This window comes from Mustela nigripes, chromosome 12, assembly GCF_022355385.1.
Source record: "Mustela nigripes isolate SB6536 chromosome 12, MUSNIG.SB6536, whole genome shotgun sequence".
Lineage (NCBI taxonomy): Eukaryota > Metazoa > Chordata > Mammalia > Carnivora > Mustelidae > Mustela > Mustela nigripes.
This window is the reverse complement of record NC_081568.1, coordinates 93,851,103-93,877,894: the sequence shown is the minus strand read 5'-3', so window position 1 is coordinate 93,877,894 and position 26,792 is coordinate 93,851,103. Positions and strand designations below refer to the sequence as shown.

Below are 26,792 nucleotides of genomic sequence, written 5' to 3'. Positions count from 1 at the left end.
GCTCTGCAGAGTCTGCTTCTCCCTCTCCTTCTGATGCTGTTCCTGCTAATGTTCTCTCTCTCAAATAAATAAATAAAATCTTTAAAGCAAACAAATAACAAATCACCCTTGAAATAATTCTAAAATTAACTATGTTAATAACTGTAAAATTCTATAAATATATTAAAATGCATTAATTGTACACTTTAAAATGCGTGAATTTTATGGTATGTGAATTATATTTCAACACAGATGTTATAAGAAAACTAATTATCTGTTAATTATGGAGTACAAAGTCAGAAAAAGAAATTGATAACTATCTACCAGTCTCTCCATTCCCTAAAACATCTAACTCCAGTGATCTCTATTCCCGTTTCTTTTTAAAAATTTATTATTATTTTTTGTAACCTCTACACCCAACATGGGGCTTGAACTTATGACCCGGAGATCAAAACCTTTGCCATAATTCCCACAATATATCCAATAAATATTCATCCTCTGAAATCTGGAATCACAACAAATATTTACTTATATTTGGCCTTTATATGCCAAAGTACTATGACAGGCACCAGGTATACGATTACCAATTTAGGAGAGCTTACGATGTATGAAAGGTAAGACAGGTGAGAGCAAAATGAGACATTAAAACATGATTTAAGTACAGGTTAGAGAGGATACAGGGAGTAACAGAACCCATCAAAGGTGTTCATTTATCACAATCTCGAGTGATTAGGAAAGCACTCCTGAGAGAATGCCTTCCTACATGATGAATGGGCATTACCAGGTGAGAGGGGTGAACAATGTTCCAAGAGAGAACCCATTTGGGGATATGAAAATGAAGGTATAAGGGATAGAGATGAAGACAGGATGAGTGAGGTCTTGAAGGATACTGTATGGAGAAAGAAGTCATGAAATGGTTTTAAGTAGATTAGTGCTGGAACCAGATAAAAGGATCACTTGAAGTGTGGTTCAGAATGAAATCAGGGTGATATAAGATTGAAAGTGGTGCCAACACTGGAGGCAGAGACCAGTTAGGAATTTCAATAGTCCAAGTCAACACTGTCCAGCATAAATACAGAAGTGACACTAAAATGAGAACCATAGATAATTTATAAATTTTTAGCAGCTACATGTTTTTAAAAAGCAAAAATAAGTTAAATTTTGATAATGCATTAAATTTAGCATATCCTGTATATCTAAAATATAATTTTGATGTGTGATCAAATAACAATTGCAAATGTGATATTTTATTTTCTTTGTTTATATTACATATACAAAATCCAGTGTACATTTTATGCTTAGAGCACATCTCAATTTGGACTACACTCATGACAGCAGTGCCTACTGTACTGGACAGTGCAGGTCTAAATAAAAGGTAATACACTATATGATGAACAATAGTTAAGATTTATACATCCAAGTGGCACCTGAGTGGAGAGGGAAGGAGAAGTGGACTTCCTACAGGGCAGGGGCCCCAACATGGGACTCACTCACTGCCAGGACACTGAGATGATGACCTGAGGCAAAGGCAGATGCTTAACTGAGTCACTCAGGCACCCCTACGATTTTTTTTTAAGATTTATTAATTTATTTTAGAGAGAGTGTGCCAACGTGGGTGGGGGGAGGGGAAGAGGGAGAGGGAGAGAATATTAGGCAGAGCAACACCTGGGGCTCAATCTCATGTCCCTGAGATCAAATCAAGAGCTGGATGCTCAACTGACTTAGCTACAGGTGTCCCCACTACAATTTTTTTTTTTAAGTAATTAACAGATGTGGAACAAAGAGATGAAAATGAGAGAACATTGTAAATATGAAGAGATTGTCTTAGATACTAGATAATTTCACTAAAAGAAGTCATCTGGCATAATTTTCTGGTATTGATTTGCTGCAATAGTGCTATTATACTAAAAGTCTGAGTCCTTAATACCAGGAGCTATGTCTCATAACTCTAAGTATCTGGTATAGCCAGGGCCCAGCAATGTTCTGAGAATCCAGATGAAAAATTTCAAAACGTTTCATATTAAATATTCAATTAAGAGATCAGAAAATTAAGAGTTCCACATATATATGAACTGACACATTTAATGATGATGCAATAATCACTATGTTCAAGCTGTAATAAAAGCAAAGGTATCATCATTTCAGTATTTCCTTAACTTGCAGAACAAGGAAATACTACAATCTGATTCAAAAGTGTGGACTGACAACAGCTTAAGGCTTTTAGGATATTAATAAGAATTGGGTAAGAAAAAGGATCTTGGTTAAGAAGTCTGGAGAATCCTGAAGTGTAGACAAGTGGGTTTCTTTACTACAGCAACACATAAGGGTTGTTAATATAATTCAAAAGAGGATATAATACAGTCTCCCAAGCAAATTTAACTATGGAACTTAAGAATATCTTATAAGTCTAGTGTATCCAAAACCCTGGGAAAATATAGCTTTAGATAATTTATTATAGGATATTGCTCAAGGTCAAATACTAAGCATTAAAAGGATCAGCAAACTGCATACTCTATGCTTAAAAAAAATAATCAGTAAGAAATACCAAAGAATAGATATGGAAAAAAGATTTCCTCCTACTTACAGATAGTAAGTTAACCCCTATTTTGTTTTGAACCTAAAATTCAATACTTAGCCAATATTATACAGGAGATTTCTTCCCAATTAAACTAGAACGTTTACAAAATCTACATTGTGAATCCTAAGATTGAGACATTTCAAATTAAACTAAAAATATTTTGCCAAAGTTTTTCTCAGGTGAATGATAACTACTCTTTGCAAGGATAAAATACTAACATTTATTTCTAAGACCAAGGCAAATACAGAGAGACCTATCTATTAACTGTCCAAATGGAAACTTAACTAGAGTACTAAGATAGATGCACTGACCTGACCTTTTCGCCTTCCATGAACTGTAATACACTGAAATCAGTATTTCATTCCCAACGTTCCACTAAAACTATGTACTCTTCCCAGGGTCAGCAACTACTTCTACCTTAACACACCTAATGGCCAATTAGAAGTTCTCATCTACCCAAATCACTGGCAACATGTGGCACAGATGATCTTTCCTGAAGCACTTTCTTCAGATAATTCTCTGGATAACATACTCTCCTGGTTGGCTGGTCCTTCTTATTCTCCTTGTGGTGCCACTCTCTTTCCTGTGCTTAGTCTTTGATCTTCTCTTCTTCTCTATCCTCTCTCCCTACTAATTTTATGCAGTTCTATGGTGTTAAATGGAACATCTGTAAAATACTGACTCCCAAATTTTATCTCCAGCCAATACCTGACATCCCTACATTTCTTCTCACCATCTCACTATCACAATAGTTGAAGGCAAGCAACACCTCCTTCTAAACTACTGCAACCGCCTCCTTACTAAACTTTCTCCTTCCGAAACAGAATATTCCACCAATAACCTTACCACCTAACTATGGCCCATTCCTCACTCAAGTGTCAAAACGATCTTTTAAAAAATGTTACCTCTCGCCATTCCCTGGCAAGAAATACTTCAACAGATTTCTATCTAATTCAGGGTAAAACCCCAGTTGGTTACTACAGCCTACAAGGTCCTATGTGATCTAATTCGTTTTCCTCTCTGATCTAATCTTACTCAGTTCTCTTCCTTGCTCACTGTATTCCAGCCATCAGGGTTTTTATCTATTCCTCAGTTACAACAAGCTCATTCCAGTATTGGGAACTTTACTTTAATATTAACTTAACTTTATTAACTTTATTATTAACTTAACTTTAATATTTAAATGTACCTCCTTTTCCAACTCACTGCCCTAATCTATGCATGACTCACTCCTAATTTCCTGTGAGCATCTGCTCTACTGGTGCCCTTCCTTAGAGAAAGACACTTTATTCCTATATCACCCTATTTAAAACAGGATGTTTACTCTTGCCCTCCTATTCTTCTAATGCCTATCAGCTTCTGTTTTTCTTTGTAGCTCTGACATACTATTACATAATTACTTGTTTCTATCTCTTGAAAGTGTAATCTCAATAAAAATATGACTCTCTTTGTTTCACCAATATATCTCAAGCTCCCAAAGCAGTTCATGAACTATTGTAAGCCTTCAATAAATTTATTGAATAAATGTTTATCAATCAAAGGTAAGTCCAAGGAATAATTCTTAGTTCCTTAGAAACATTTAGGATGTGTGCAAGTTCTCCCTCTCACATCAGCCAAAGCTGCCTTCAAAAAGACAAGAACTCCTGCCACAGTTTTATTGTATTTTTTAAGATTTTACTTATTTATTTGTCAGAGAGAGAGCACAAGTAGAGGACAGAGCAGGCAGAGGGAGAAGCAGGGTCCCCAATGAGCAAGGAGCCCGACGTGGGGCTCAATCCCAGGACCCAGGATCATGACCCAAGCTGAGGGCACATGCTTAACCAACTGAGCCACCCAGGCATCCCTCTACCAGTTTTAAATTCTATCAGTTACATAATAATTATCTACTCCCTCTCATATTTTTAACCTCATTCTCTACATAGCCTCCTCGAACAACCTATAAAAATGTTCTCTAATACTAAAGGATTCCTTCTTACATTGCCCCAAGCTACTGGTTTATGTTCCTCTCTTCTTTCTTATCCAGCCTTCTTAAAAGCTCAATCAACAACTGTATGCCTCCATTCTCTCATTTATTCATTCCTTAAATTGCATCAATTGGGTTTTTGTTCTAATGTATTCCTAAAACTACATTAGCTATAGTCAAAAGTTGGCAAGAAATAATGTATATTTTCCAGATTTTATTTGAATTGACTCCCCACAGCATGTATCCCATTACAACTTCTTCCTTAAAGCCAGCTACCTCATCCTTAACTTGAATCTACTATCATAAAGTTTTTCTCCCACCTCTATGGCCACCCTTTCTAAGTCTTGTAATCCACCTGTCACTTAAATGTTAGTAATAAATACATAAATAAACATATGAATGTTAGTTCCTCAGGATTCATCCATCCCTAACAACTAAATAAATAAATTTATAGACTCCCTTTTGAGAAAATAATAAAAGATATGAAACCACTCCCTAAAAAAAGTGATTAAGATGATGAGCTGAGCTCCTGTATCTTTTCTTGTGATGGAAAACTTTTGAAAAAATTTCTTAATAAAACAAACAAAATGAATAGGTCTATAATGTCCTGGAGAAAAGGAAATTGTGCCTTCAGGAGCAATACTGAGAAATCCCAGGAGGTTCGAAATTTAAAGAATGGACAAACCCAGAGCACAGAAATCACAGTCTAGAACAAAGTCGAGGAACCTGGGGGATCATGGCCACTAGAATTATTCTCTAGATGCCTACTCAGATATATCAAAGGTACTTCAAACTTAACATGCCTAATTGGAACTTAGTATCTTCCCATAAACCTATTTCTTTCTGTTGTGGTTCTTCATTTTGATTACCAGATCAATATCCAGCGAGTCACTCCAGCTACATCTCTGAGGCTCATCTTTGCTTTTACTTCCTTTCTTCTCACACGCGTGCATTCTTCATATATTCTACTGATGTGGCCTTTTAAGTTATGCCTTAAATATACCCACTCTTCCCTGGTCCTGTTATTACCTTACTTCAGCCAACATGTTCTACTGTCTTGAGTATGGCAATGCCCTCCAACCAGTCTCTTCTGCTTTCACACCTGGCACCATCACCCCTGCTAATCCATCTTTCACAGTGCAGTTCAAAAAGCTTTCTAAAAATAACAATCTGATCCTACTACTTGCTTGTTCATGTTATACTAGTTCACCTTCAACTACAGTAGGTTGACATGTATCAGAGGATCAATTCTTCCTCTTAAACTAGTGGCATATATAAATAACTGATTATAACCATGATGACCAAATGCCCAATTTGCCTGGGACATTCGCATTTTACACATGCTCTTTTGACAGAATTATCATAAAGCTCCTTTCACTCTCAAAAGTGTCCTAGGGGGCACCTAGGTGGCTCAGTGGGTTAGTCCTATGCCTTCAGCTAGGGTCATGATCTCAGGGTCCTGGGATCAAGCCCCACATCGGGTTCTCTGCTCAGCAGGGAGCCTGCTTCCCCCGTTCTCTCTGCCTACTTGTGATCTCCCTCTCTGGCAAATAAATAAAATCTTTTAAAAAATGTTTGGAAAAATAATAAATTGACTATTAAATTTCTATAGACATATGCCACAGAGGATCACTAAAAACTTAAAGAAGTTAGAGAATATCGAGTCTGATTTTTTTTTTTAAGTTAGTAAGAAATCACCAGTTTATTGAATGAAAAACCCAACATCCACTCAGTCCTTCAAGCCCCACCCCTCTCTGGCCCAAGAGAGCAGCTCAGCCTAAAAAGACGCTCTGGACAGCAGGGCTGAGCAGGGGCTAAGGGGCTGGAGGAGTTTGGGAAGGTATGGAGAATGAGAAAAACACTTTTCGAAATGAAGTTTGAGTCTGATTTCTTAATCAATGTATCTTTTTACAGATTCAAGAGAAATTAGACAAGTCCAATAGGATTTATTGTTTTGAATCTACAGAAACTACACAGAAATATCTGTATCTCAGTATTTTCCAAGATTTTTCTTATATTTTAAAATGTACACCAGAGTATAACTGCTCTTAAATGAGCCCATGTAAATTATTATGCATAATCATTTAACACAATTGGAATTCCAGTAATTTACAAAATCAGAATGCCTACCTGATTATCTGAGAGCCACATAGCAGTCAATTGTTGCAGCTTTGTAAAGCTAAAGGGCAAATTCTTTAACCTGTGGGGAAAATACAAAATTAAAATAACAAATGTTAAAATGTAAGAGCAAAACCTAACGGTCTTCTAAATAATATTGTATTACTGAGTATGAAAATAGGAGAAAAAAATTTAATTTAGGAGAGAACCCAATATAGGTCTTTGACACAGATATGACAAAATACTATCCAGTTTAATAAGAATCACTTTAAAAATACAATTCTTCCACTGAATTAATTCAGCTAGGGGGAAAATGGATAATCTAATAAATCCCAAAAACTGCTAGGAAAAATGTTAACCATCCCTACTTTAATGCAAATACAAGAACACATTAAGCATGTCTCATAATACTGCTTTGAATATTTTATTTGTACTACTACAGAAAGCCTTAGTGATAGTTTGTTATAAAAACTGTACTGTTCTATTTTTTCTTGTGAGCCAGGACTTTCATATTCCAAAGACTACTTAAACACTATAATGAATAAAAAACAAAGTGATATTAACAATTCATCAGAATGCCAAACTAGAACAGCACCTATTTAAAAAGAATGTCTACTTAAACCTTCTACCTTATTGATGCTTATCCACTCTGCTATGCCTAACTTCCAAGGCAATTTGCTAGAGCCTAGGGCTAGGGCTGTAGCTTTGGGGTACAAAGTATGGGAAGAAATGAGGACTGAATTTTTTAAAAACAGGCAGTGGTTATTCTAAAATAAAATGGAACAGTCTGAATACCCTAATTAGAAAACTGGGCTTACACTAAACCTCTACTTTACAAGCTAAATGAGTCATCTGAAATTTGGGTTTTAATTTTCTCCTCATAAAATAACAATACCTACAGTACTATTTCATAGTGTTGTTTTGAATACTTTGTAAGATGCTATGAAAGCATAAAGTAAAAATGCTCTACGAATGTTCTTTTATCATTATTAGTATCTTTACCTCAGGAAAAATTATGGACAGGTTGTTCTTAATTTAACATGATTCCAATTTAGTAATTCTAGTGATCTACTTGCTCTGCACCTTGACTGTGTTGCCCAAGCTATGTGAATGGGTGCCTAATCACGTCTCTGCTCCACTCAGCAGCAGTATTAAGGTGAAGATATGACTATAGGAATATAAAAGGTGACTATAAGCAAAGAACAGCTGCATAGCTCAAGCGATAAGTTGTATTGCTGAAGTCAACACAAAATTAACTATGGTAAATTACCACCGTATTAAAAACCACAGGTAAAATCAGGTCATTCTTTCAAATGAAAATTCTAAGAACAAAAAATATTGGGGCGCCTGGGTGGCTCAGTGGGTTAAGCCTCTGCCTTCGGCTCAGGTCATGATCTCAGGGTCCTGGGATAGAGCCCCGCATCGGGCTCTCTGCTCGGCAGAGAGCCTGCTTCCTCCTCTCTCTCTTTGCCTACCTCTCTGCCTACTTGTAATCTTTGTCTGTCAAATAAATAAAATCTTTAAAAAAAAAGAAAAAACAAAAAATATGTAGGAAAAGAGCAACATGCATGCCATTTTCTATCATACTATTTATAAAGAAACTTTAATTTTATCCAATCAATATTTTCTATAAATCAACATTATTACAAACCTATTGTCACTTAAATTGATGACTTTTAATTTTTGCATATCACCCATTTCCTCTGGAAGTGTCTCAAGTTTATTGGAATGGAGAAATAAGACAGTTATATTTTTCCAGCTTCCAATCTGAAGGAGAAACATAAAACTGGGGATCAAAATTCTGGCCTACTGCTTAATAGACAGAAGTAACATATCATTTATGAAAGTAACGAAAACATTCTTCTCATTTATAAAGGGAAACACATTTTCTCTTTTCAGTTACTAATTTCCATGTGTAAATAAAAGTATTCAAGTATCTCTGTAAATCAGTATATCTGATTGTTATTCAGAAAATAGATAACAGTTACATAATTATTTCTAAAGAAATAAAAGAAATAAAACCACACTGGATAGCTATAATGAATAATATAGAAAAAATAAAGAAAATGCAAAGCAAATTTAAAATACAATACCTCTGGGGGTAACTGTTGTAAATAATTATGATCTGCAGCAAAGGTTCTTATATTAGTAAGCTGTCCAACAGATGAAGGCAAAGCTTCAACTTCATTGAAGCTACAGTCCAGTTCTTCTATTGACACTAACCTAATTAAAACAGAAAACACACATTATTTTTAAAGTTTCCTATACATAATCCGAAACTTAAGAATATATCAATATTTGAACTTGACTTCAACAAATCCAGAAAAACTCTTATTTCCACTAAACTTAATTTAACAATAAAAATATGCCTACCTTTATTAAAAAACCTAGCCAACCTGTAACCAATTACTTATTTAAATGCTTATGGAATCTCCTTTAGCTGCTATTCATGCACTTATCTGGAAATATATGTGATTGAATGAAATGTATACATACTATTTATAAACATAAATATATAAAGCTGAATGAAAGTAAAGTCTTCTAGTGATTCAGAAAAATCTTACCCTCCTATAGAGTCTGGCAGATACATTAATTGATTTTCATCTATTTTAAGAGTTGTTACATTCTTCAGTGAACCTATTTAAGGAAAGAAATAACACATAATTTTCCAGCTTGAACTAGAAGCAAGTCAAACAACAGTCAATGTGAGCACACATCAATCATACAGAATTTTCTTAATCAACCTATCTAAAAGAGAAACCAACCCAACCTCATTAATCTGTACTCCCTTACCCTATATTTTCAACTTTTACCAATATATCACCTTTTAACATTAGTGTGTATTTATCTATTTTACTCCTGTTAGAATGCAAGCTTCATAAAAGGAGGGACTTCTGCCTGCTTTGTTCACAGACCTAGCACTGCTCCTTAAAATAATGTCAAGGCACAAGTGAGCACAGGCAAGAAGGAATGGTAGGTGTATAAAATTCATAGATATATGGTAAACTATTCTGTGTATTCTAAATGCTAAAACAATAAAAATGGAGTTTAATATCAAATTAAAACTGTTGAATAAGTTATAGTAGAATCTGCAAAATGTAGCCTGAGCTAAAACAGCTAAGTAACTCAATGAATAAAATACATAAAAATATTTTTTTGGTTTTTATGTTTAAACATCATGAAGATGGCAAGATTTATGTTTTTGGTTCTTGAATCAAAATAATTCATTTTCCTTGAGGCATCATCAGACTAAAAGCAACTACAAATATAGAATCTCATGGAATTTGCTAACTGGTTTGTTTTCTCAACTTTGAGTCTAAAATGGAGACTGAAAAAAAGATACTAGGTAAGGGCTATGAATAGGTATTATAGTTTAGATAAATCAACTTCTTTTTAAAGAGTTTAAATTTTAGTATAGTGATAAACATGACATTTCCTTAAAGAAAAATATAGTAATGTCAACCAAGATGTAAAATGTGTAACTGATCACACGAAACAATTCAACTAAGATCTGTGACTGGCAGTACAATAAAACTAGCTCATAACATATAAAATTTGATATATGAAAGCTTTAAATGAAACAATGGCAAAAATGTAATTTCTGAGATTTTACATTAGTAAAAAGGAATTACATGAATTAGAAAGCAATACAAACCAATAGTCTCAGGCAGTTGTTGAAGTGAATTGCTTGATAACAGGAGGTCTTGAAGGTTTTCACATGCTGAAATTCCTTCTTCAATCATTTCAATGTTATTTTTGGAAACATCCAAGTATGTGAGCTGTTTCAAACTACCGATAAACTGTAAGTAAAAAAAGGAAATCTAATGACTATATTAAGTGAATTTATGGCTAGTTTAGGTAATAAACTCAATACCAAGTTATAATTCACAATAAAATGTTTGTATGAGAGAAAAGATTCAATTTTTTATTAAAAGCTGTAAGTAATGTATTCAGTAATAAAGCTAAGAGTTCCTGCTAAGAGCCTAGCAGAGTGACAATGGCCATATACTTTTCTTTGGGAACTCAGCTGTCACTATTGGCTAGGGCAACAGAAGGTAACAGGATTCTTAGGTTCTTTGGGCATGGGAATAAATAAATGTCGGTCGTTAGGACAGAAACTACATGGAAAATAAACCACTTTAACAGTTCTCTGGCCAAAATGAGTTAGGATATAAACTCAAAAGCAACCACTGCGAAGGACACACTCCAGGTCCAGGAAATTAAAAAGAATCTATTTTACAAAGTTTACTATGTTAATATTCTGAATTTTGTCAAGAATGTACTGATAGCTAACAGGCACCTGGGTGGCTCAGTGGGTTGAAGCCTCTGCTTTCAGCTCAGGTCATGATCCCAGGGTCCTGGGATCAAGCCCCACATTGGGCTCTCTGCTCAGCAGGGAGCCTGCTTCCCTCCTCTCTCTCTCTGTCTACTTGTGAGCTCTGTCAAATAAATAAATAAAATCTTAAAAAGAAAGAAAAAAGAATGTACTGGTAGTTTAAAAATGCTATTTTCTTCTATCTAATATATTTACAATTAAATAACCATCCTTAAAAAAAGAAAGTAATCTGAAAATGTACAATTCATCAAACTGCAAAGAACAGACTTCACTAAGAGAAACCATATAAACCATATAAAGTTTGATATACATACCCCTGGAATAAAAGTCAGTCTATTACCATCCATCCAAAATTCTTTCAATCCACTTAGTTGCTCAAGTACTTCAGGCTGTTTGGGTAAGAAGGGGGTGGGGGAATTCAGTAATTTACTTGAATGTTTTTATTTGTCAGAAGTAGTTCCAGGGAACTTGTAATGGTAACTTCTGGTTTAAAACATTTAATAAATAATGGGGGGGGGGGGTAGCATGGAGCAGAGCCAAGATTCTAGACCTTTCATTATATTATAATTACTACAGTGGTACTACTAAAAGAAAACTCAAAGATGAGCATTCCAAAAAAAAAAAAAAAAAAAAAGACAAGACAAGCATTCCAGAATAGGCTCAAGTATTTATAAAACTAATAAAGAAATAAAAATAAGTCCCATCACTTTCAAGAATAAAAAGATACTATCAATCATTATCTGTAAAAATATTTATTAGCCTTTTCCCCATAACCCAGCAATTTACTTTTGCCTTAGAAGTACTTTTTCTTACTCATCTAGGCTGATGAAACTTTGTTTTTCCCTTATGATCTCTCAAATTGTCTACTTGCTGTGCCTAACTTTGTTACTTTTTCCATGGGTTTCTCCTTTATTTTACATTTGATTCTCACTACTGTCAGATATTTCTATCTGATTAACTCTCCCTCTTAAGTGTTTTCGTATCTTTTTTCCCCAAAATATGTATATATCTTTAACCTATTTTATATTTTAAAATGCTAAGAGGGGCTCCTGGGTGGCTCACAGTGGGCTAAAGCCTCTGCCTTGGGCTCAAGTCCTGATTCCAGGGTCCTGGGATCCAGCCCCGCATTGGGCTCTCTGCTCAGAAGGGAGCCTGCCTCCCTTCCTCTCTTTCTGCCTGCTTCTCTGTTTACCTGTGATCTCTGTCTGTCAAATAAATAAGTAAAGTCTTTAAAAAAATGCTAAGAAATAAATACATTAACTTTCACATGCTCTCAATCAAATTTAAGACCTTTGAATAGAGACTGGTAAGAACTTACCACTTCTGTGAATTCATTACTTCCCAAATCCAGTCTTTCCAGTTGGGTCAGTCTATTCATGGTTCTATGCACATGGGATTAATGAAGAATTGAGTAAATAAAAACTTCAATTAAATGGAAGCTTTCAAATCAATAGTATTAAACATTCTTAGGTAAGATCTAATGTACAGGTTTCACCATATTGACAAAATAAATATAATTTCTCAGAAAAGTTTTCTTTATTTAATTTCTAAATAAAATAAGTTATGAATTATTCTCTAATTTGGGTTCTCATCAGCTCTTCATTTCTATTCCTAAACAGTAGTCATAGTAAATTTAAACACACATACCAGAATATGAATAACTGGTTTTTGCTTTTTTTTCACAGAATAAATTTTCATTTAGTATTAATTAACTAATGAATTAGACTGGCAGCTACACAGTAATTATTACCGTTTTTCAAGACTGGTCATATATTTGTAAAACTTCAAAATAGCTTATTTCTAAAAATAAGTACTCAAAATTCTAAACAGTAAATTTCTTACCACATTTCCAAATTAATTTCAATACAACTCAAAATCAAGTTTTATAAGAATCATAAATATGAGTAGTAAAATCATTTTTAACTTCCAACTTACTACCAATATTTCTCTGCAACTACAGTGACTTGAAAATTGTACAAAACCTCATTTAATAATGAAATAAGCTAAACTGTACTTTTATCTCTCCTTCAATACAGCATTTTAAAAACCTAAACTGGGGGCGCCTGGGTGTCTCAAGCCTCTGCCTTCGGCTCAGGACGTTATCCCAGGGTCCTGGGATTGAACCCCGCGTGGGGCTCTCTGCTCAGCGGGGAGCCTGCTTCCTCCTCTCTCTCTGCCTGACTCTCTGCCTCCTTATAATCTGTCTGTAAAATAAATAAATAAAATCTTTAAAAAAAAAAACCTAAACGAGTTAATTCAAATACATATTTACACTCTTATAATTACTATTTTTAGAGAAACCTAGTATTTGATAGATTGAGATACTACCAGCTACCCAGATAAAGAACTTCGTGCTGTAATTTTTTAGGATATGCCAAAATGAAAGCAAAATACAGTTATCATCATATTATTAATATATATTAATATGCTAATGGCTTAAAAATTAACACTATTAAAAACCAACAGCCTCCTTAAATTACAAAATAAGAACACAGACTACTTCTATCTTCTCTGGAAATTTAACAAATTAGAAAAAGTAAAATAACACTCACAAAACGTTTCTCTGCCTTTTCAGTGAAAAAACTAAAACATAGGAACACACATAATTGGAGGCACGCTTGGGTGTCTCAGTTCATTAAGCAACTGCTTTTGGCTCAGGTCATGTTCCTAGGGTCCCAGGATCTAGTCCCACCTAGGGCTCCTTGCTTGGCAGGCAGCCTCTTTACCGTCCCCTGTTGTTCTTCCCCTGTGTTTGCAAGTGCGCATCTTTATTGCTCTCTCTCAAATAAATAAGAATTTTTAAAAAATAATAAACAAAAGAACACAAATAATTGTAATGACACTATGTTACTGACCCAACATTAGAGGAAATTAATTTCTCCTAACCCTTCCATTTAAAGTATGCCATTCTATCAATATTCCTTTAAATTATTTCACAACACCAATTTTTCTCAAAGCTGCTTTATTTAACTTAGACTTATTAAAGGCCTAGTCTCAACTATAATTGCTCCCTTACTCATATCTTTGTCCAAATCTCTAAGTCAGTTGTAGTTTGCTTCATAACAAAGAAGGTTTCCAGGACCTTTTGAAGAAAAATGAGAAGCTATCACATTAAACTATATCCAGGTAAGCATTTGAGAAAAGTAGAAAGGAGTGTGAGGAGGGAGGGGAGAATTGAAGAAATTATTAAAATAACAAAAGAACATAGAAAATGCACACAGAGTAGTTAAACACTGTAACAAAAGGGTAAGTCATACAAGAGTACAAAAAAGAAGCAGTGCATTGGAAAAATTCAATTATGAATGACGTCTTTAGAAAGAAGTTTAAAAACTGATGCAGGGAAAAGTGAATGACATGTATATGTAACAAAAAAGAAATAAAATGTAAAATCTTCAAAATGTCTCTATATTAACTTGCATTAATTTATACTGGCAACTTTAGTCCTACTAAGATACCTCAAAAATCTAAGACAAAATTTCACGTTTTCATTTTCAAGTCTTCATTTAAGATCCAGATTCCTACTTCAAGGAGAAACCAAAGACAATATATCCCTCAAATTTCTTCCTATTTACCTCTCGAATTTCTTTGTATTTAACTCCTTTTTATCATCTCTTCTTGTGTCACAGGGAAAAAACCACATCTTTTGTGTGCTTGGCCCTGTGCCCTCTAGTACTTAGATGGTATTAAATTTCACTTAGCTACATAACTGAAACAGCTTTCCCACTGCTCTCATCTTTGATTATAAAAAGGTTCACTCACATAACTTGAATGCACATGACTTTAGTAACATTTAAAACTACTGCCGTTTTACAGGTTTGTGAGGTCTCAAAAGTTTTAATCACAACTCTTAAAAAGAAAGCAGTAAAGAATTATATTTGAAAATATATCAGACAGAGCCCAGTTTAAAGTTAAATGAGATAAAATAGTAAGTTAAAATTATGGTATCAGATAAACAATATTAATTATAGGCTTAGCTATTAGAGTAAACAATTTACATCCTATTCAAATCTCTTAGAAAGCAGTCCGTTTGAACTAAAGGAGTCACTGATGCCAGTACCACATCTGTAAAATATTTAAACCTTTATGAATTTAGTATGGATCATAATTCCCATTTTAATTTATACTCACAACCATCACTATAAACACCAATCTTTTCTGCACTGAACAACAGTCAGCTAATAGATGATGTCTTCTGGGAATCAAAACCAGATATGCTCCTTGTCCTCAAAGACTCACATTCATGGGGAAGGTTATAGGTACATGTGTGCATGCATATAAGTTGGCCAGGTAAAAACAGGAGTAAAAGGGAGGGTTGCCTGGGTAGCTAGGTAGGTAAGCGTCTGCCTTTGGCTTAGGTCATGATCCCAGGGTCCTGGGACAGAGCCCCGCATTAGTCTCCCCGCTCAGTGGGAAGCCTGCTTCTCCCTTTCCTACTCCCCCTACTTGTGTTCCTTCTCTCACTGTGTGTCTCTATGTCAAATAAATAAAATCTTTTTTAAAAAGAGTGAAATAAAATGCATTAAAAAAAACAAGATTGAGGTGCCTGGGTGGTTCAGTGGATTAAGCCTCTGCCTTTGGCTCAGGTCATGATCTCAGGGTCCTGGGATCGACCTCCAGGTCGGATTGATTCTCTGCTCAGCAGGGAGCCTGCTTCCCTTCCTCTCTCTCTCTCTCTGCCTGCCTCTCTGCCTTCTTGTGATCTCTGTCAAATAAATAAATACAATCTTAAAAAAAAAAAAAAACAACAAGACTAACATGGTAAATTTCATAACAGATGCAAATAAGATGCCACAGAAGCTGAGGAAGCCAAACTCCTGGGGAACTGGAGATATCTCCCTTAAAAGCTAACAATTAACTCCTGACAAATCAATCACAACAGAAATCAGCAAAGTATTCTGTAAAGGATCAGAGAATAAATAATTTAGGCTTTGCTTACAGTCTTTGTCACAACTATTTGATTCTAACACTATAGAGCAAAGGGAGCCGTAGACAATATGTAAATGAATAAATGTATTTCCAGTGAAACTTCTTTGCACAAATTAACAGTGGGCCAGATTTAGTAAGACAGTAGTTTGCCAATGCCTACACTGTAAAAATGTAGCGATGAATTCAGGAAGTTTTAATGTATTTTTTTCAACAAATGGACACACACTATAGTGCATTTTCAGTGTGTAGATCTGTTTTAGCTTTATCTTACTTGCTCTTGGATTGCCATCTTTTCTTGATGTTAGCTTACCAGCAGGGGGCTGTCCATCCCACTTCTAACTTACAACAGACTACAAAACCCAATAAATTCTTAAAATTACAGTTATCAAACTTCACATAAAGACCCTACAGATTTCACTAATTAATACTATATAAGAGCTCTAGTATATGAACTGGGACCTCTATATGGGACTAGTAGATTTTATAGACATATTTTGATATTTGTGACACAAGACCAAATTCAGAAAGCTTATGAAATCACCATAAAATACCAACAACAGATGTAAAAGTTTTATATTCAATACCACTGATTAAAATATGACCACAAGTCATATTGTTCACAATGTGATCAAAATATGATCACAAGTCAGTCTTTTAAAAATAAATTTCACTCATATTTTAGATATTACAAAACTAACATTTCTTTAAAGACTTAAGAATTCAAAATTCTTGGGGTGCCTGGCTGGCTCAGTCAGTAGAGTTTGGGATTCCTGATCTTGGGAATTATTAAGTTTGAGCCCCACAATGGGTGCAGAGAATACTTAAAAAAAATCTTCAGAAGAATTAAAAATTCCTATTTTAGAAAGAATAGCACCTTTACTTACTTTGGCAACATTTTCAACTGGTTTTCTCTAAGTTCTAATATCTGGAGTTTAGTTAATCTGCAAAACAAAATAACAAATTAATCATCTATGACAAAGACAGTGATGCCATACTCCAAGTTTTAAAGCAACCAATATTCTGTAATTGCAAAGTAAGAAAAGGCTTTTTCTGCCCCTCAGAATTAGTTGGGGGAAAAAAGTTAAACACTTCTAAACACATTTAAAGCACAACTTGTTGCCCCTAAATATTAATCCTACAGCATTTCATGCAAACATGTCTCCAAAATATTAGCCATTAGCAGGTTAGAGAACAGTAATTCAACTCCAGAGTCCAGCTCCAAGAGAAAAAACAACAAAGGAACTTAAGGGGATATAATAAAGGAGAAATCCTCTGGCCCTTCAGTGATGCACATTCCAATAAAATTAAGGGAAAATGAGAAGATTGGGTGGTCTAGAGTTGCTAACTAATGCCATAATGTCAATCATATTGCAATATATAAATGTATCAAATCAACACGCTATACACCTTAAACTTACAAAATGTTATATGTCAAATATATTTCCATAAAAAAGTGGTCCAAATACCAGATATAAAAAAACAGGAATCTGACAAGTATGCCATATATATATAAATATATATATATATATATATAATACATCATATATGAATATATTAAAAGTATAAGCAAGTATAAGCATAATTACACATAAACACAGATAAATACACACATATATTTATGTATGTAAATAAATATATGAAGCATGATAAAGTGGGTCCCACAGGACAGTCTATAGGCTAACAATAATGCCCAGAATTCATTCTCTCTTAGTTAAAATGTAATTGACATATAACATTATTAGTTTCAGGTATCCAATATAATGTATATGTGTATATATTGTAAAATGACCACCATAGTAAGTGTAGTTAACATCCATCATCATAGTTAATTTTTTTCTTATGATGAGAACTTTTAGAATCTACTTTCTCAGCAACTCTCAAATATGCAATCCAGTATTGCTGAGAACAGCAATTACACCCTCAAAATTTATTTATTTTATAACTGGAAATTTTAACTTTACCACCTTTTTTGTACCACCTTTACCCATATTGCCACCCTCACCTGTGCCAACCACCAATCTGTTTTCTGTATCTAATGAAGCTCAGGTTTGGTTTTATTTTGAGATTCCACATATAAGTGAGATCATACACTATGTATCTTTACTTACAGACAAAAAGATGACTAAAATTAACATGCCATTGAAAAAGCACTTTCTCTACTAGTTTTAAAATAATAGTAATTTGATACCTAATAGTCATTCACTCAATGTTCATCTTTTCATTAAAAAAAAGTTACTCAAAGACTATAACGACAAGAATTACTCTATGTGGGGCACCTGGGTGGCTCAGTGGGTTAAGCCTCTGCCTTCGGCTCAGGTCATGATCCCAGGGGCCTGGGATCGAGTCCCGCATTGGGCTCTCTGCTCAGCAGGGAGCCTGCTTCTCCTCATCTCTCTCTCTGTCTGTCTCTCTGCCTATTTGTGATCTCTCTCTCTGTCAAATAAATAAATAAAATCTTTAAAAAAAAAAAAAAAAGAATTACTCTATGTTCAGATACTGGCAGGAGTGTGCCAATGGGGTGGTCCCCAGAAACATACTTTCTTTTCTCCAGAATTTTGATTCTAGTGGAGAAGATAGATAAATCAATAATTAGATCATTTTCAAATATGGTAAATGCTAAAAATATAGTATTCTGTTCTCAAAAATATAGAAATTACGCACATTTAAAGTATTTTTGAATACTTTAAAAACCAATTCAAGTTCTAAATTACCTTTTTCTTCTAAATATTCACTGCTTATTTATTTATCTGGGAATATAAATTCAAAGAAAAAATAACAAGACCCCAAAAACTGTAAAAACCTCAAGGTTTGGAAATAATTACAAAAGAAGAGAGTATGAAAGTATAATCAATAGTATTACTAAAGCAACTTTTAGTTTTGTCAACTTTGTAAGAACTAACAAGAAAAGGTTTTAAAAGAAACTGTAATTTACCTGCCAAAGTTAGCTGGCAAGAACTCAAGGAAAGCATCATTTAGATATAACTGCGTTAGGTTTAACAGCTGAGAAAATCCATCAGGAAGCCTATATAAAATATATCAGAATTTAAGTTAAATTAACACACAGAATTTCAGTCTCAGAATCTATCTAAGAATCTGTCTAACCAACACATGTTCTTAACAGGTAACAGTTACCTTTTTACTTTAATGAGGGACCCACAAACCTGAGATTTCCTTTTTATAATAATTTACCTACTTCAATAACTTTTTTCTCTTCGTAAATAGGAAATGAGATAGTATTTGCCTCAAGATAAAATGTGCACAAAAAGGTCAACTTGAATGAACCACAGTACAGAGAAATGTATTTAGGACATAACTATGACATCGGCAAGCACTCTTGAAATTTGCCTTATCTAACATCAACCCAAAGGATTCATAAAGAATTCCAAAACTTGACAGTATTTTTTTTCCCCTCAAACCATGACAATATGGACTTTTGGGGCTGGTGATTCTTTGTATTGAGGAGGCTGTCTTCTCCACTGTACTGTTCAGCAGCAAGCCCGGCCTTATCTATTCGGAACCAGTAGCACCACCCACCACTGCAGGTTTTAAAAACCAGAACTGTCTTCAGAATTTGCCAAATGACCATTGGGGGCTAAATCATTCCCATTTGAGAACCAGTAGTTTAGAAATTATTTTCAATTTCAAAACCTGGCCTTTAAATAACCAAATAAAGATTGCATAATTTTATAATAAGCAAAGAAGAAGTAACACAAAAAGCTAAAGGACATTTTGGAGCCATATGAGAACCTGTATGTATCAGCTTTCCCTTTATTTCCTCTGGTTTACAAAAGAAATTCCAGATCTAGAACTGGATACTAGAGCAATATTTTTAGCTAAAGACAAAACATCATCATTACATGTTTTCCTAGATTTTTAAAAAGTACAAAGTTCTGTTGCAGTGAGACTTCTCAGTCTTTGACTTATGTTGTTTCTTTCCTATGTCACATTCCTTCATCTACCACAGCAAATGAAGCACCAATGTTTGAAAATATTCACTAAATATAGTACTGTATTATGTGAAAGCTGGTTTCAGTTTTTGACTTAGCTACACTAAACCATGCTCTACTCATCTTTTGCTTCACTATTCCATTTTTGCAAAACTTAATAGTTCTGGAGTCAGGAAAGTGTTCTATTTATAGCCATTACTATCATAAAAGAAAATTTATGACCTCTGGCATATGTTGTAACCAATCACATGGTTTTTCCTTTTTTGTTGTTCTTACCTTCCTGATCTTTCAGTTTCTTTTACTATTTTCAAAAGTTTTTGAGTGCTACACAGCTGATTTGTAAGTGAAGAAATTCTTATATTCTGAAAGTATCACTGAGGGAGGAAACCATATTCTAGCCTCATTACTGACACAAACCATCTGTGAGACCTGGAGCAAAACATCTGGATTATCTGTTCGGATGTCTAATTTACCTTTGTAAAATAGGAGGTTAGAAAATATGGCATTAGAAAAAACCATGGTTATAAAAAGGTTTCATTTTAACCTAAAAATGAAATTTAAAGTTGATACCAATTACTCATTAAAAATATAGAAAATAATTTTCTACTACTAATTCACAGCTGTTTTACTCAAAATTAACTTGTAATTCAACTCAGAACTTACTTGGAAATAGGGTTTACACTGGCCTCCACAACCGTCAAAACTTTACAATTTTTTATATTTTCTGGAAATTCCTGTATTCCTAGAAAATGAACAAATAATTAATAATCAAATTAAAAGGATATAATAATTAAAAAATGAATTACTGTTTACCTTGCAAATTCAAAATTTACCAACTAACTAGGATCTAGACAAACTGACAAAATCAACCAAACAGAACTCTACAATTTCTCTTTTCTTTTTCATCTTTTGTTCATGTGCCTCTTTATAACTGCCAATTATTAGTTTAACCTCCCCCTCCTTCACTTAGCTCTTCTGAAAATTAGTGCCTTCTCCATCTGATGATGTTAAGGATACAAAATACGAATACTTAGCACTCTTTCTGGTTTTCTGCCATAAAAACATGATTACTTTTTTTTAATGCTGGGCCCAGATTAAGGTATTCCCTAACGTACATGTCAACTGACAAAGCTGAGAACAAAGCTGAAGCCAGAAGTAGTAGAAAATCTACAGTTGATATGCCAGCAGATATGATGGCAGCTGCTGACCAATTCAGTAAAATACCGCATCAATGGGGTGGACAGGCCAAATTACAGAAACTTTCTAACCACATACTCTTTTTTAAAATCTTTTGTTGTTCTTGTTAAAAATTTTACTTATTTATTTGACAGACAGAGATCACAAGTAGGCAGAGAGGCAGGCAAGGAGAGAGAGGAAGGGAAGCAGGTTCCCTGTCAAGCGGAGACCCCGATGTGGGGCTTGATCCCAGGACCCTGGATCATGACCTGAGCCGAAGGCAGAGGCTTTAACCCACTGAGACACATAGGCGCCCCTCTAAGCCATCTCTTATTTCCTCACACTATCTCAGCAAAAATATAGTAACAATAATTTGTGAACTAACAATAACCCACAAATTTCCAATAGCAATGTTATAACACAAAGTAAAAGAATGCTAAAAGCTTTTTAAAATATTACAAAATTCTGTAAGACTCCTTCCTGTACTAACACAATACCAATACTGAACATAGTTGACATCAGAGGATCATTCAAACTTCTTTCAGCTTCATTACTTTATCATTCAAGATAAGCAAGTTTACCACAGTGCCAAACACAGAATTTCAGGTGCCCAAAAATTAATAATGCAAAATCACCAACTGACAAATACTACAGCAATAACTGTTTAGTTAAAACTCATCAGCAAATGCTAATATTAGTGGGTAAAATAATGATGAGAAATAGGATACTAATAGATTGATTGTTTCTCCCAAAAAGATACTTATTAATAACAAAAGAAAAAAAAGCAATTTAATAAAGAAATATCAAAGGCACCATCTTAAATTGCTTTAAAGTTACCATCACCAGTTAGCAACATCACGTGGTACCAAATCTAAGATGCACTGGGAAGGGATGCAATACCATTATTGTCATATTCTTGCCAAAAACATGTAACATGAAGTTAATCATAAGCAAACATCAAACAAATTCAAATTTAGAAAAATCTTACTACATAACTGGCCAATAAAATTTAAAACTATCAAGGTCAAAAAAGACAAAGGAAGACTGAGGAATTACCCAGGTAAGAGGAGACCAAAGAATATAATTGGGGGACTGTGTCAATGTCAGTTATCTCCCTTGTTCTAAAATATTACAAAACATTACCACTGTAGAAACTAAGTAACAAGTACACACAGGACTACCCTGCAATTTCTGTTACAACTGTATGTGAATTTACAATTATCTCAATAAAAATTTCAATTAAAGGAATCTGGGCTCAATGATTCCTTATGGGAAGGTTTTATTACCATTGTTATTATAAATTCAATTTCTCAAACAGTCAAGATAACTCATTTCTTTAATTTCAGTTTTAGGAACTTTTACTTTTGCTGAAATTTATAGAGTTAATGTAAATCTTCAAATTAGCAAATATATACAATAATGGATATTGAATGATATTAAGAAATTACTGTTTTTTTCAAGTATGACAATAGAGTGGTTTCATTTTGAAATACTTATATATGAAAGGAATTCTTCATGACTTGCTTTAAAATAATCAGAGGTGAGGAGGTGTCTTGGTGGCTCAGTCAGTTAAGCATCCAACTCTTGGTTTCAGCTCAGGTCATGATCTGGGGTTGTGAGATGGAGCGCCATGTATGGGTCCACACTCAGCACAGGGTCTGCTTGGGACTCCTTACCCACCTTTCCCTTTGCCCTTCCCCACCCCATTTGCTCTCATGCTAATAAATAAATAAATAAATAGATAGATAAGATTTTAACAGAAACTATAAGGGATGGCAAAGTAGGAGGTACAGATGAGTTTAGTAGGAGGTATTCAATATACTGATACATGCTGAAGTTGGTTGATAGGTACAGTAGATGTATTATATTCTACTTTTGTAAATGCTTGACATATTCCACTATAAAAAGATTACGACTGTTCAGCTACTAGAAACAGACTCGGAGACAAAAGAACTTTGAAAGAGTTACTGTACTTGAAGAGGAAAAAAATGAACAAAATTGTAAAGATAAAGCTTAAACTAAGAAATAAATGGAGGGGCGCCTGGGTGGCTCAGTGGGTTAAAGCCTCTGCCTTCGGCTCAGGTCATGATCCCAGGGTCCTGGGATCGAGCCTCGCATCGGGCTCTCTGCTCCACAGGGAGCCTGCTTCTCTCTCTCTCTCTCTCTGCCTGCCTCTCTACTTGTGATCTCTCGGTCAAATAAATAAAATTTTTTAAAAGTAAATTAATTAAAGCTAGATATTCTTGATATTTTCTAGGGATAATATATTTTCATGTGTTTACTGATCATTTTTATTTCTTCTTCTTTGAACTCCATGTTTATTGTACATCTTCTATTGGATTATCTTTTTATTACTGATTGTAAGCATTCTTTAGAAATACTAGTGTATCAAATTTTTCTCAGTTTGTCATGTATTATTTATTTAGTCATACAGAAATTTTATTCTTTTACTACTGTGCTTTTTAAAAATTAATTTAGTAGTTTATTAGAGAGAGAAAGAAGGAAGGAGAAGGAGAGAGAGTATCCCAACCAGGCTACATGCTCCACGAAGAGCCCAACAGAGGGCTCTATCTCATTATGGTAAGATCATAACCTGAGCCAAAATCAAGAATCAGACACTTAACCAACTGTGGCACCCAAGTGCTCCTACTATGCTCTCTATATCTTGAATAAGATCTCTTTCCTATCCCAAAGTCATAAAAATATTCTACATTTTCCAATAATTGTAACTGTTTTCATATTATTATCCTTAATTAATTTGGAATTTATTTTAGCACATATTATGAAGGCTCTCTCTTTTTTTCCCTATTTCCCATATAAAACCACTGTTCCAATGCTAACAAAATACTTTTGTTATTTCATTAATTTGTAGAGGCACCTCTGTCATATTCCAGATTCTTTCATGGTTATGTTTCCTGACACTCTATCCTTTTAGGTCCTTCTACTCATCTATTCCATAGTTTTATGTTTTTCTTCCATTTAGGTTGCATGCACATTTTCTATAAAGTTCATTTCTAGATATGTGTGATAGAGTGGTTGCAATAATAGACTCACTCCCTATACCACTCTCTCTACAATGTGATCCTTCAACTATTCCCATCAAAATATTAAGTATAATTTCCCTATGTTCTGATTCCAGGCTCAGCCATGTGCTCTGCTTTGGCCAATGAAACTTTAGCCAAGTTACTGAAATTAAGGGTTTAAATAAGCTCTCTGGCTAATTTCCACTAGCTCTTAGGGTCCCCTTATTGTTCTGTGAGAAACGCGGCTGGGATGGCTTGGGCTAACCTGTTGGAGGATGAGATCTGTCATCCCAACAGAGGATCACAACATTGTGATTTAAATAAGTCTTTATCTGATTTTGTTATCAAAATGTATTTTACCCTTATAGACAGAATTGTGTACTTTCCCCCCATACTTTAATCTAAAGAAGTTTTTATAAATTAGGGATAACCCCAATTCCAAGAAGGTTTAGTCAAATTTGCTCTTAAAAGTAGACTTGGTAGTTTTTCTGACTATCCAATATAATACTGTATTCACTGGTCTTTTTTTTTTTTTTTAAAGATTTTATTTATTTATTTATTTATTTATTTATTTATTTGACAGAGAGAGAGAGACAGCCAGACAGCCAGACACACACCACAAGGAGGCAGAGAGGCAGGAAGAGAGGAGGAAGAGGCTCCCTGCTGGGTAGAGAGCCAGATGCAGGGCTTGATCTCAGGACCCTGAGATCATGACCTGAGCAGAAGGCAGAAGCTTAACCCACGGAGTCAACCAGGCACCCCTCACTGGTCTTTGTAAGTTTTCTGCTTCTTGAGCTGATTTTGGAAATTTATTTTTTATTTCATCTAAGTTTTAAAATATAGTGGCTTTAGGGGCACCTGGGTGGCTCACATGGTTAAGCGTCTGCCTTCAGCTCAGGTCATGATCCCAAGATCCCGTGATCAAGCCCCTGCACCCTGGGATCCCTGTTCTGTGGAGTCTGTTTCTGCCTCTGCCCTCCCTCTGCTCGTTCTCGATCTCTCCCTTTCTCTCTCTCAAATAAATAAATAACATCTTTAAAAAATTAAATAAAATTTAGTGGCTTTATAGTATTTATTCTTTTTTGAGTGAAAAACCACTTTTTAATAAAATGATGGTAACAGGAATATGAGAGATGTTGCTTTTGGAGGGAATAACAGAAGAATTTTCTTATTAATGGTAATAAAAACTTGAAAACCCTGTTAGAAGTTGAAAAATTCGAACTACCAATCTCCAAAGCATCTCTTTTACCTAGAAATTTAACACATCAATTACACATTTTAGGGTATGTACACAATGAACTGCTTAATTAGTATCTGTTTCTTCTATTACTGCTTGTAGGTTTTGTTTCAATTGATTCAATTTTCTGTCCTAAGTACACGTAACTATTCATTATACTGTACTTGGAACAGCAAATTTTTGCTAAATTTGACTACCAATAACTTTCATATTTTTTACACTGGTTTTGTTCCTTCTTCTTTTCTCTTATTCATTTACATATAAAATATTTGTTATGGATCATATTCTTAGAAGTTAAATTCTTGGGGCGCCTGGGTGGCTCAGTGTTATAAGCCTCTGCCTTTGGCTCAGGTCATGATTTCAGGGTCCTGGGATCGAGCCCCGCATTGGCTCTCTGCTCAGCAGGGAGCCTGCTTCCCCCCCATAACCTGCCCACCTCTCTGCCTACTTGTGATCTCTGTTTGTCAAATAAATAAATAAAATCTTTAAAAAAAGTTAAATTCTTATCAGTCCTTTATTTTTTTTAAGATTTTATTTATTTGACAGACAAGAGATCACAAGTAGGCAGAGAGGCAGGCAGAGAGAGAGCAAGGGAAGCAGGCTCCCTGCCAAGCAGAGAGCCCAATTGGGGGCTTGATCCCAGGACCCTGAAATCATGACCTGAGCCGAAGGCAGAGGCTTTAACCCATTGAGCCACCCAGGTGCCCCATTATCAGTCCTTTAAATAACAAATAATTTGTCTCAAGTGACAATTCTACAAGATACACTGAACATATTAAAACAGTACTCTTTTGCTAAACTGACTTAATACTTTAAAAAATGTGTATGGGATAGCAGCAGGAGTCCCAGGGCAGATGTGGTAGTTAGAGCCAGAAGTGGGAGACTTGGAGGAAAAAGAGCAAAAAAGGCAGTGAGTTTGGATTATTATGGTAAAGGTACTGTGAACATCTGCTTTTAAAAAGGCTCAGGTCGGGGCGCCTGGGTGGCTCAGTGGGTTAAGCAGCTGCCTTCGGCTCAGGTCATGATCTCAGGGTCCTGGGATCGAGTCCCGCATCGGGCTCTCTGCTCGGCAGGGAGCCTGCTTCCCCCTCTCTCTCTCTCTCTGCCTGCCTCTCCATCTACCTGTGATTTCTCTCTGTCAAATAAATAAATAAAATCTTTAAAAAAAAAAAAAAAAAGGCTCAGGTCATGATCCCAGGGTCCTGGGATCAAGCCCATCAGGCTCCCTGCTGAGCTCAGCAGGAGCCTGCTTTTCCCTTGGCCTGCAGCTCCCCCTGCTTGTGCTCTATCTGGCATGCACTCTCTGACAAAATTTATTTAAAAAATTTTTTTAATCATTCTGTAAACACATATTTTATTTCTCTTATGTAAACACCAAAGAATGGAATCAGGTATATGCATACTGACATGGTGAATTACACGGATTAATCTTCAAACACTGTAGGAACTTTGAATATCTGGGGTGAGATGGTTGTAGTGTATTCTTCTTCTTTTTTTTTTTTTTTAAAG

At 34.8% G+C, this 26,792-nt stretch overlaps 1 protein-coding gene across 1 annotated transcript in view; it reads right to left on the bottom strand.

Moving 5' to 3' along the window:
* Window positions 1-26,792, bottom strand: part of ERBIN (erbb2 interacting protein) — a 125,682-nt gene that overhangs the window by 38,540 nt on the left and 60,350 nt on the right. The window contains exons 5-14 of the mRNA XM_059417984.1: window positions 20,511-20,589; window positions 18,833-18,922; window positions 16,785-16,841; window positions 12,293-12,356; window positions 11,289-11,363; window positions 10,294-10,438; window positions 9,203-9,275; window positions 8,732-8,861; window positions 8,290-8,405; window positions 6,651-6,720 (exon numbers count right to left, since the gene is read on the bottom strand). Coding sequence (XP_059273967.1) covers window positions 6,651-6,720; window positions 8,290-8,405; window positions 8,732-8,861; window positions 9,203-9,275; window positions 10,294-10,438; window positions 11,289-11,363; window positions 12,293-12,356; window positions 16,785-16,841; window positions 18,833-18,922; window positions 20,511-20,589 — 899 coding nt within the window. The remainder of the gene's footprint in view (window positions 1-6,650; window positions 6,721-8,289; window positions 8,406-8,731; window positions 8,862-9,202; window positions 9,276-10,293; window positions 10,439-11,288; window positions 11,364-12,292; window positions 12,357-16,784; window positions 16,842-18,832; window positions 18,923-20,510; window positions 20,590-26,792) is intronic.